This window comes from Podarcis bocagei (genome assembly GCF_964188305.1).
Source record: "Podarcis bocagei genome assembly, chromosome: 3".
NCBI lineage: Eukaryota > Metazoa > Chordata > Lepidosauria > Squamata > Lacertidae > Podarcis > Podarcis bocagei.
This window is the reverse complement of record NC_138127.1, coordinates 22,511,645-22,524,268: the sequence shown is the minus strand read 5'-3', so window position 1 is coordinate 22,524,268 and position 12,624 is coordinate 22,511,645. Positions and strand designations below refer to the sequence as shown.

General features: G+C 39.6%; 1 protein-coding gene across 1 annotated transcript in view; it reads left to right on the top strand.

The window, feature by feature from the left end:
* LMBRD1 (LMBR1 domain containing 1) overlaps positions 1-11,898 on the top strand; it is a 45,696-nt gene extending 33,798 nt beyond the window's left edge. Inside the window, exons 13-16 of the mRNA XM_081186930.1 lie at positions 2,904-3,053; positions 4,145-4,223; positions 10,300-10,391; positions 10,552-11,898. Coding sequence (XP_081043056.1) covers positions 2,904-3,053; positions 4,145-4,223; positions 10,300-10,391; positions 10,552-10,671 — 441 coding nt within the window. The 3' untranslated portion in view covers positions 10,672-11,898. The remainder of the gene's footprint in view (positions 1-2,903; positions 3,054-4,144; positions 4,224-10,299; positions 10,392-10,551) is intronic.
* The last annotated feature ends 726 nt before the right edge of the window (positions 11,899-12,624 follow it).

Genomic DNA, 12,624 nt, shown 5'->3' with positions numbered 1-12,624 from the left:
AAAGAATCCGTTCTGTGATTCTCTTCGTCTAGCGGTTTTTTCCGTCTTGCGAAGCAAGCCCATTGAAGGATTAGCGGATTAGTGCTATTAGCGCTATTAGAGGCTTTTAGCGGCTTATCTGCTGATCGGATCAGCTGATAAGCGGCTTAGCGCTATTAGCGGCTTATCTGCTGATTGGATCAGCTGATAAGCGGCTTAGCGCTATTAGAGGCTTTTAGCTGCTTTTAGCGGCTTATCTGCTGATCGGATAAGCTGATAAGCGGCTTAGCGGCTTAGAAAAGGGGGGGAGGGAAAAAAAACCAGCAGGAACTCGCAAGACATTGTCGTCTTGCGAAGCAAGCCCGTAGGAGATTCGTTTTGCGAAGCACCTCCAAAACGGAAAACTCTTTCGTCTAGCGAGTTTTCCGTCTTGCGAGGCATTCGTCTTGCGGGGCACCACTGTATCCTACCCTTCTTTCAGTATACTCGGTGTGTTGCAGAAGTGCTGCCACTTCAATAGTGATTGTGTATACGGGACGCAGGTGGCGCTATGGGTTAAACCACAGAGCCTAGGACTTGCCGATCAGAAGGTTGGCAGTTTGAATCCCCGTGACGGGGTAAGCTCCCGTTGCTCGGTCCCAGCTCCTGCTAACCTAGCAGTTCGAAAGCACGTCAAAGTGCAAGTAAATAAATAGGTACCACTCAGGCTGGAAGGTAAACGGCATTTCTGTGTGCTGCTCTGGTTCACCAGAAGCGGCTTTGTCATGCTGGCCACATGACCCAGAAGCTGTACGCCGGCTCCCTCGGCCAATATGAGATGAGCGCAGCAACCCCAGAGTCGGTTACGACTGGACCTAATTGTCAGGGGTCCCTTTACCTTTTTATATACATATACAATAGAGACATCATATGGAGAATGTAAGGAACTACAGGCAGTGCCCATTTTGTACATGTTCAAACACACAAGAATGTGCATGCGTGCATTGCCGGAATCCGGAAGTGGTTGGGAAAGGGGGCAGGGTAGGCTTACACGTGCTCCACCGGCACATGGGGGGAGCGGAAGGGGAAGGAATGCAATCTCTACACAAATTGGGGTTCCCTGTATATATAATGTTTAAACACTGTGTACAGTGTATAAAACCAAATCTTCCAAACAGATCTCATCTCTCTCTGCATGCCCCATATACCCTCCCCAAATTAGCTCTGGAAGAGTGAGAGAAACCCCAGAACACATTTAGGGGATGAGCAGGAAAAAGAGAGGGAGAGAAGGCCCCATTGTGCACAGAACCACCTCATTGGATATTGCTCATTATATTCTTCCTTGTTGTGGATCTGATACAGAAAGTTGTATTTTAACAGTTGATTGCCTTATTATGCTGTTAATCTTCTTGAGTGCCTCAGTCCAAACGCTCACTACCTGCAGGCACTTCAACATGTTTAATTCTATTAAACATATACTTCATCTTAAACAAGGCATTTTTTAAAAAGTGAGGCTTGCTGCAAAAGGAACTTTTAAAACCTAGTAATATGATTTTTAATTTTAAAAAATGCCCAATTTGAAAGTGATTTGCTCTGTGCAAAAATATAAGATAAAAGTGTCTATATATAGATTGCTCTAATGTAGGCTTCCTGCTCCAGCATAGCAGTCACCAGCTCATATTCCTTCAGGGCCTCTCTGATTTTGATGCCCTAGCCTCATTTCCGCCCAGAGAGCTATTAGCACCATGCTGTTTCATTTTGATTGAAGCTCTGTGCCCACCTTAAGTCTGTAGAATGTGCTATTCTAATTTTGCTGGTGAAATGGACTAATGGGGGAATTTTGTTATATGGCAAAACTCTTAATTCATACTTTAAGGCTGCAATCATACACTGACTTACCTGGGAGTAAGTGCTGTCAAAATGAATGTGGCTTATTTCTGAGTATACATCTATAGAATTGCAGTGCGAGACCCCTTTCTACCACAACACTCCATTGTTGGGAAAGGATTGTGGTGTCCATTGCGAAGGCATTTGAGTGGGTTTGGCTAATGACATGTAAAAATTGTGTTTGCTCTTACAGTCCTACCACACAGTCACACAGTTCTCTTGTTCCTGCAGATGACTTCCATCAATTTTCCCTTGCTGCGCTTTTGTCTTGAACTCCCTCCCAAAACACCTGTGTGGAATTGCCCCTCTTCCCTCCCCACTTTCAATTATCTCTTGTAAAAATAAATAAAAGTGAGAAGTATTTGATGTAAATAGCTTCTTGATAGATTCCCCATCCACAATAACTTGAACTTCAGGTACTAGCATTTGCTTTCATTCCTCCCTTGCTATAGTTTTCTCTTGCCTCTCATTCTTTCTTTCCCCTGTTTCTCTCTGCTTGGCTGTTTTTAGATCGTAAACAGCAGTTGTTTAAACAATTTGACATTTCTTAAACTTCTCCACCCACTACAGTGTCAGCTGTAGTATTAGTATTATTATTTCTTATGGTACAGCATTTGCTTTCTATGTTAAGGATCCCAAATTCAATTTGTGGCATCTTCAATTTTTTAAAAATGAAAAAAAAATTAGATAGGTAATGGAAGATGGAAAGGCCTTTGTCCCTGAGTCCCTGGAAAGCCATTGCCCGTCAGAGTAGGCCAAACTAGGTTAGATGGACCACTAGCCTTAACACAGTGTAAAGGTAGCTTCCTCTGTTCCCTATTGCACTACATAAAAAAGTAGGAATGATAATGATTAGTACAAGTTGAATGTGAAGCACCAAGAGGGTTTATCTTCAATATCAAGAAAATTAGTACTTCAGTAATAGAAATCCTGTTCTTAAAAAATTTTGTAAGCTCCTTAAGTCTCGGAAAGGTGTCACAGAAATATTTTAAAATAAAAGACCAGGTCTGCCCAAGGCATAATGTTGGCGGAATTCATATTAATGTTTTTGCTCTTAGCTGTACAAGATCAGACGGGGGAGGACAAGGCCACAGGCACTTCTCTTTCTCTGCATGATACTGCTGTTGATTGTTCTTCACACCAGCTACATGATATACAGCTTGGCACCTCAGTATGTTATGTATGGAAGCCAAAAGTACCAATCTCTGGTAAGATCTGTTGTGTGTTGGGGGAAATGAGGTACATTTTGAAGTGGGAATAATACAGTGTTTTAGTAGGTCTTATATTCAGTCTATAGAAGATCTTACTTTCTCCCAAGCCCACATTCCCGTCATGTTCACACTTCTATCTCAGTGACGTCTACACTGGCTTGGTCATGTATACAGAATGGAAAAAGGCCGGACTCCCAGGGATCCCTGCACTCTTCCACTGCGTCCTGAGATAGACGGATGACAGCAACAATATTTTCAGTGGTTAAAAAAAGTGATGCCAAAACACAAAGGACACATGCTGGAAGCTTGGGCTGAGTCTGGAACAGATTGAAGGAGCCATGGAACTGCTTCAGCACAGATCAAGCTCACAGCATCATTCAATTGGCTTCTAGCAGCTTCTAGCAGCACAGTTAATTGAGTTGAGCTGGGGCCATGCTGAAGCTATGCCATGACAACTATGTATTGGACATTGCACTGTAGTTGTATATATTATTTGCTTGTTTTATTTTAATTGGTTTTTGTAGTAAAGCAACTCACACATTCTGTTCCAATAAATGCTGTGGCCTGAGCCACAATATATTTATCTCTTTCCCAATCTGTTAGTCTCCAGATGGTGTTAGACTTCAACTCCCATCATCCCTGACCATTGACCGTGATAGTTGGGGCTGATGGGGATCTGTAGACCTAAACATCTGGTGGTCACCAGGTTGGGGAAGTCTGGAATACTACTTTTGCAATAATTTTGCATAGTTTGTTCTTTTTCTATACGCAACATGTTTTACTGTGGTCTTTTTGTTGCTTTACGGACAACCTCTTTGGACAGACATTGCCTGAAATTGTGTGATGATTCTTGTGTTTCTGTCTTAATCAATAAATAGCTTACAGGTTGCTTTACAAAACTTTTAATAACATTAACAACTTGAAATTTAGTTGTGGTTCTTCTGATAGTAAATGAAACCCAAATACCTCATTCACAAGCAAAACTAAGGAAAGAATTATTGTAGCCTGTTGTGCCAAAACAAAATAAATCATGTATCTGTAGTATTCATATTATAACTGTTTAATGAAACAATCTTCTCTCCACACAGAGTAATATGACAGTGGATGGACACTTGACAAATGTGACAACGTGGGTGCCTAAAGTTTGTGATGCAGATGCCCCTGCAAGTAAGACAACTTTGGATTCTACTCCAACACATTGTTAAAGTACCTTAAATATACTTCTATCAGAACCACTGAAATTTAACTTAGCAACATTGAATACCTATTTGAAGGTCTTCCACAGACTTTAATGTACTGTATTTTCCCGTCTACAAGACGATGTTTCCTCCCCATTTTTTAAGTCAAAAATTGGAGGTTGTCTTATACATGGATTTATACAGTAAGTCTTGGGTGAGCTGGCAGCTCCTGAGTCACTGAGTGCCGAGGAGCTGGCTGGAGAGGCGAGGTGGTACCAAGGTGAGGAGGGAGCTCAGCCATCATGACTTAGTAGCCTTTGATAGCCCTGGGCACCATACAGTTGTCTAAACACATCTCAATAGTTCTCCTGTATTGGGGATGGTGAACCTTTGACCCTCGAGCTCCAGCCACCATGATCAACCATTTGGGATTGTGAGAGCTGAAGTCTAGTAATATTTGAAGGACCACAGTTTCATTACTGTTCCATATGCTTGATAATTTTATCTTTAATAGTGCTTTCCACTAGTTTGAGACATTAAGTTAACTTGTGTGAAATTTCATGCACCCCCACCCCCCGCTTTAAATGGTGCTACTTTGGCTGCTCTCTAGTCCTCTGGTACTAAGGCTGATCTTGAGGACAAATTGATATTTGTTGTTGAAAAATCAGCAATTTCATTTTGGAGTTCTTGAGATGTTTTAGGTGGACCGCATTCTTTTTTTCTATATGAGGCATTGCAATGAATTGGTGGCTTTCCTTTCTAAGCTGAAACTTTGACCAGCTAAGTTTCTAAAAGCCATGCTTTTATTCAAATGAGTGAAAAAGTGATGAGAACTATTTCATCTATGCACTTCATTTCTGGTTTCTTACTCATTCTACCTGCTGGGCAGCAGCAGTATGCTCTTTTAATCTGGTCCTGCCCCTTGTCACCTTCCACTTCTGTTCGCTTCTGCTTTGAAGTGTATTTTCTACATCTTTAAATATTAGCAGAACTTGAAGACTTAAAAATATGGAATAATAACTCTTTGGCATCTTAGCAAACAATCTGTAAAATTAATTGCTAAAATTAGACACTTAACACTTGCATATTTTTTTCAAATGATTTTTATTGCATTTGACAGAGCAGCTATCCCAAGTACAGACAGAAAGCCAAAAAGAAAGATAATCTCCCACCGCACAATAAAATCCCTTAACACTTGTATATTTATGACATAGAAGAACTTGTGCTTCTACCAGAAATATGTGTTGTCAGTTTCAGAGTCATTCAATAATAAATTGCAAATCGATAGTTTTCTCTCCTTTTTGCTCTCAGACTCTTTTGTTAGGCAGTGGATGAGAGATGGAAAAGAAGACATTTAGGCTGGGCCTCTTCTCCTGAAGTTTTGGGAAATTATAGGTTAAAGAACGTCCATTTCTCTGTTTAAAGATTAGTAGACTTTGATCCACAGGATCTGAGAATTGCAGCTAACAAATCCTTTATACCTTAATACACTTCACATTATGGAATCTTCATACATTAACTGTTTCTGCATTTAGGAGAGCATTTATCTTTGCTCATTTTAATGTACTGCCTTTTGCACTGTTAAGTTGGCAATTCAACATGATCCTGGTTAATGAACAGTTTTGTTTTTGTGGAGCTGGAGCAATAGATTCTGTTGATCATATTCCTCTGCACTGTAACTTATATAGTGACTGTATATAGTACAGTTTATGAAGAACTCTTCCAGGAAAATCTCCCAAAGAGCCTGTATTCTTCTGCTTAAGGGATGCTTACTTTTGTATTGCTGGTAGGGTTGCAAAAACTTTTCTCATTCAGTGCCGATCAGGAGAAATTTACTGCTAGCTGCTGCTGCTGCTTCTTCTTCAGTGAGAGAAGTATATTTATATGCATCTGTTTTTACAAGCTGTATTTTTAATTTGTGTACTTAATTTTCTTGGTGTGTGTGACCATAATAAACAATTCAATTCAGGACGTGAGTTGTATTGCATAATGCCTGGCAAATACTATTGCCGCTCTAGAGAAGTAACAAAGACATTGTAAGTGTAGAGCTAAGGTACTGAACGAGTGTCATGTTTCATTATGATATTTCGTGAAGGTCAAACAGGTCCAAAATTTCTACTATAATTTGTTTAGTCAGATTACTGTAGAGAGCCATCTGTAGGTCTGTTTGTTACTCTTTAATTCAGGTGAGCAGCTGGAGGGGTTGCAGATGGTGCTAAAAATGTGCTGTCCTGATCTACTAATTAAATGTTTTATTTCCTTTTCTCACATTGGCCATAGTGGCTGACAATGTAGGAAACCTTTTTCACAGACCAGTTAGATCTATGCCTATATTTTGGTTTTGTCTTTTCTAGATTTCTTTTATTTGTAAAATCACTTGTCTTTCACATTTCAACTCTCAAAATGGCTCTCAGTTTGTCTTGCAAACCAAATAATACAATACAATACAATACAATATACACAATAAACAATACGATACAATACGAAAGAAATGGGGAGCATTACAAAATAGAGCAAAACCAAACCTATTTTGCAGGCAAGAATCTAATGCTGCTCAAAGGCCTGGCAGAACAAAAAGGTTTAACTGCTCACCTAAATCTCTCTCATATACACACAAATACATACACACATGTATGCCAACTGAACATCCCTTGGGCTGGAATTCCACAAACAGGGTGCTGCAACCCAGAAGGCCTGGTCAGTTTACTATGTTAGTCATCCCTCAAAAATTCTGTAGCAAGAACGTTTGGGTATTATTTTTTATGCTTGCATTTGATGAAATAGTTGTGAGATGTTCATGAAAGGACCACTATGCCAGAAATCTTTGTTTGATGAGGCTCCGGTTACCACAAAGATACTGAAAGTATCCTGGGAAATGGAGTAATGAGGTCTTGTGGGGCTAGCTGGATTAGGAGCCCAGCACGTTCATTGACCAGACACAAAAAAATTGCAGATCTCCCTTTTCACTTGGGGGTGGGGAATGACAGCATAAGGCTAGCTGACACAACTGCCGAGTGTAAGGTGTTTAAAATTTACTCTGTTATGGAAATTTGCAATTCAGGAGAACTTGATTCTCCTTAATCTAAATGGGCACTTGTTCTAAGTAGCATTGCCAAGAATAGGAGTTAGTGAACTGCTTGGGGATACCCAATCTGTTCTCCAGAACTAATTGCAGCGTTGAATTAGATCTAATTGGGAAAATGTCCACTTTGTAGTGATTGCTACACTAAATCACTCTTCTGCCTAATACTGCTCGTTACATAGAAATCATTGGAAAGCTTGAAATGTTTTGAATAACATACTATATGTGAATGGTATTAGTCTTGCAGTCTAAGATCTGTGTTGGAGAAATACCAGTCTTTCTTACATTAAGCCTTCTGTTAAGAGCCTCACTTTTCTGTGGTGTGTTTCAGTATGTGAAAAGTAAGTGACAGCTCATCTAGAACAGTCTTTTTCAGCATGTTTCCACCATGTATTAATGAAATGATGCTGTGCCATATCTTTCTGACTTAGCTCCTATATATGAACTTCTGCATTTCAGGACAGTACTGTAACTCCTAAATGCTGTTTTGAATGTTGCCTATCTGGTATTCTACATCTGATTTTAAAATACACTTCTGAAAGAAGAGACCCTAACAACATTCAGGCATGGTTCATACCAGTGTAAAGCATTCCGTATTCCTCGTATTCCTTGCGAAAGCCTCCTTAACAGATTTCTTTTCTGGATCCGTCTTCTTTCACTGAGACTTCAAAGCCAGATGTGTCAAACGATCATTCCTACATATTTGCTCTTGTAGTTCAAAGTCATCAAGTCTCCAGAGAAACTTTTTCTGGAAAACACATCCCCACCTTCCTCTGTAGATATTGCTGGGATTCCTGGCTTGTAGACATAGGGTTTTGCTCTCCACTGCGTCAGCATAGTCTGAGAAGCACATCTGTACTTTGACCTAGTTTCACAGAATCTTCTTCAACAGCAGTTCAGGTTGTCTTATTATATAAGTCCTCTTCTTGTTCAGGTCTACTAAATAGTACTTTGCAAAATATCCTAGTAGTAAATATGTTGTGGTGAGTTTAAGGGAAACCTCTGCAATGTTGAGATGCAAACTAGGCAAAAACGAGAAATAAATTCTCAAGTTAATTTTTTCTTGTTTTCCATGACAAGCCCTGCTCTCTTACTCCCCCCCCCCATCTGCACCCATTATGACCCTGAACATTGCCCAACAGCTTTGGAAAACAGTTTGGGTGCATATTAGTTTAATACAAACCATGTTGGAGTAATGCTGAAGGATGGTTAACGTAGAAGACAGGTAGTCAATGTGATGCCTTCCAGATATTCTTAGATGGCGGCTAACAGATTGAGGTTGAATCCTGACAAGACAGAAGTACTGTTTTTGGGGGACAGGGAGTGGGTTGGTGTGGGGGATTTCCTGGTCTTGAATGGGGTAACTGTGCCCCTGAAGGACCAGGTGCGCAGCCTGGGAGTCATTTTGGACTCACAGCTGTCCATGGAGGCGCAGGTTAACTCTGTGTCCAGGGCAGCTGTCTACCAGCTCCACCTGGTATGCAGGCTAAGACCCTACCTGCCCGCGAACTGTCTCGCCAGAGTGGTGCATGCTCTAGTTATCTCACGCTTGGACTACTGCAACGCGCTCTACGTGGGGCTACCTTTGAAGGTGACCCAGAAACTGCAATTAATCCAGAATGCGGAAGCTAGACTGGTGACTGGGAGTGGCCGCCGGGACCACATAACACTGGTTCTGAGAGATCTGCATTGGCTCCCAGTACGTTTCCAAGCACGATTCAAAGTGTTGGTGCTGACCTTTAAAGCCCTAAATGGCCTCGGTCCTGTATACCTGAAGGAGCGTCTCCGCCCCTATCGTTCAGCCCGGACACTGAGATCCAGTGCCGAGGGCATTCTGGTGGTTCCCTCATTGCGAGAAGTGAGGCTACAGGGAACCAGGCAGAGGGCCTTCTCGGTAGTGGCGCCCGCCCTGTGGAACGCCCTCCCATCAGATGTCAAAGAGATAAATAATTACCTGACATTCAGAAGACATCTTAAGGCAGCCCTGTTCAGGGAAGTTTTTAGTATGTAACGCTGTACTGTTTTTAACACTGATTGAGAGCCGCCCAGAGTGGCTGGGGAAACTCAGCCAGATGGGCGGGGTATAAATAAATTATTCTTATTCTTATTCTTATTAGTATTAGTATTATTATTATTATTAGACTCTAGGCTCCATCGGCTCCAGCCAGCATGCCTAATGATCGGAGATGGAGGAAGTTGTAGCTTAACAATAGCTTGGGATCTGAAATCATGTTGGTGTGTTAAAAATGGGAGCCCCCACAAGTTCATTTATAGCACAGTTTGTTATTTTTCTTCCCATATAATGGCTTAATTGGGAACAAGTGTGTATGTGTAAACTTCCTTTGAAAGCCATTGTAAGAAAATATGCATATCTTTAATTTGTAAGTAAAGGAAGGAAGCAGAAGAAAGTAGAACACTTGGTAGATGTCACTTGGTTCTGCTGATTGTACCCTTTAATTTAGGAAGGTAGTAGAGATGAGCGCCGCAACCCCAGAGTCGGTCACAACTGGACCTAATGATCAGGGGTCCCTTTACCTTTTTTAAAAACCAAATCTTGCTTGTGAGATGTAGCTGGGCCTTATTGTAATCTCCTAGCAATGTCCAATAAAAAAAATCCAGAACACTTTTCATAGGAAGGGGCGAGTTTTATTCAATTTTCATATTCACTTCAAATACAAGAGTGCAAGAGTCCATATGAGGTTTTGAAAAATGTAAATGCATTCTAAGGTTTTGATCAAACAAAACTGTCTGTATTGGTATAAAATATGAACATTGATTTCTTCTTTGAAATAAAAAAAATGTCTTAGTACTTAATAAATTTATGTGATAGTGGTACCTTCAATTTTAAAGTAACTGTCTTTTATTTTTAAGAGAACCCATGCATGTTTTAGCAGTTGTGACTTTTTAAAGCAGTGTATTCCCTAAAATTAATAACATTTTTTTGCCACACACTTTTAAGTTTTGTTCTTTTCTTTTCTTCCAGATGAATGCACTGTTACTCGGACTTACCTGTTCCTTCACCAGTTTTGGTTCTTCAGTGCTGCATATTACTTTGGCAATTGGGCGTTCATTGCAGTAAGTAAACTTATTTGGAGGTCATTATAAATCCAACTGAACCTTTTAACATAATTGCAATTATCATATCATTTGATACACAGCAATGTTGCCTGACTCTAAGTCTGTTACTCCCTTGAACTGATCACCAATAATGCATTATACTGATTTAAATTCACAGGTTTTCTTAATTGGATTAATTGTGTCATGCTGCAAAGGGAAAAAATCTGTTATTGAAGGTGAAGTGGATGAAGATGATTCAGATATAAGTGATGACGAGCCATCCCTCTATTATGGTTGACAGCCCATAAGTTCTGAAGGTTAAAGCATGCCATTTAAAACTGTGAAAATGCCACCATTGGACTTTACTCTCGGAAAAGTTCACATATTTGCCAATGTGGAAAATGAAATCTTTAAGTACACTATTGTATTATAGTTAAGCTAATATGTACATATATAGTCACAAAGGAGCTAATTTTATGAAGGAATGATTAAACAGTACTATAATTTTTTTCCAATATGCACTCTGCGGTCATTATGTTAGTTGCCTTTTTGCTGGTCTTGAGTTTTAAATTACTTTATGCCTGATTCAATTTGACAGTGCTGAAAAGTTAATATAATCAAATTGATAAATGCTTCTTACAGGAACGCCAAGTTTAAAGTGCAGTGCTTTTTGGTTGTACAATTAATATTTAGAACACACTAAATATTTTACATAACAGCAGCTGTAATCACCATTGTCAAATGTCGGGTTATTGCTGATTTCGGTGAGAGGCCAAATAATAATAATAATAAAAACAGGATGTAGTGAGATGAGGAGCAGCACCTGGGCTTCCATTTCCCTCCTTTGTCTCCTGCAGAATTATCTAGTAGAATACAAGTGCCCTGGGAGAGCCTCATCTTATTAAAACATTGGTTTTTCTGTAACCCAGTTATGAAGAATGGGATTGTAACAGGGTTAACGAAATTCCACATTCAAATGAATGTGGGATCTCCAGGTTTAGCTCTTACTATGCACAGTGATACAGACAGGTGAGAGAGGATCAATGTTTCTCTCAATCTTTCTATTCATAGCAGGGGTGGGCTGGAGACAGCAGTATTATCTTGATGAATATATCCAGATGTTTCTCTGTAAAAGCGGAGAGAGGCAAAACTTTATTCTTTCTCCATGGTCTAAACTTAACAGTATGTGAATTTTAAAATAAGTTGAAAAATTAAACACCTAAGTTAGTTACTATCATTTGCTATGCCCTAACTTAAATATTTTGATGTAGCTTTTTAATTAATAACTGTTGAAATTTGTATCCCTTGCCATTTTGTTCAGTTATACCTAAATGCAATGCATAAACATTTAAAATCATGCAAAGACTTTTTCCTGTATCATTTTGTAAAATAAACTAATCGGGATCTTACTGACATGTATCTTTTCCATATTTTTGTAACCTAAACGTTATTACAAAATAAGTAATCTTTACTGTTCCTTGACTTAGCTGCCATTCATTAAATGATTGCAGTTAAACAAGCCAAACATTTGTGAATTAGTTTTCCTGGCTGCAGCACTTTTCTATATTGGCTCTGTGAATATTTTGTAAAATATTTAATGCTGATCATTGTTTCAATATTTGACATTAAGATGTTTTGGTTTAACCCCGGTTAGTACTTATATTGCCAGTTAATAGAAGTGATGTTTTCTGTTCTCAAAAGAGTGGCTTACAAGAAAGCAAAATGCTGAGTTTAGCGTGCTTTTGGAGAAATCACAGCCTCTTTAATTTTCTGTCTTATCACAGTATAGTAAAGCATCTTTTTCTATGCTGCTTTGCTTTCTATAACCGGATTTATCTCCCTTTGGCCACAGCCAGCATAGCCAGTGATCAGGTATAATGGGAGTTGGGGTACAGTGACAATTGGGAGGGCTTCATGTTTTGCCTGTCAATGAGTTGTTAAAGAAGTTTAATTCATAGGCATCTCAAGTATGCAGGGGTCTGTATAAGCTGTTGCATGCAGAATGACCCATTTACTTCAGGAGAAAACTTTCTTTTTTTTGGTCTTCCCATTGAAAAGAACAGGAGGTATATTGTGCTTCAAAGTCTCTCTGCTTTACACACTTTTGGTATCTCTCTTAACGAACTTGCAGGTAGTCTAAAAATACCTGTGCTTCTCTCTCCATAACTGACACTCAGTTTCCTACTGTTCTTCTTTCATTTATTGAGCTGTATAAAGCTTAAATGGCATTTATCTGAGCCATGCTCACAAT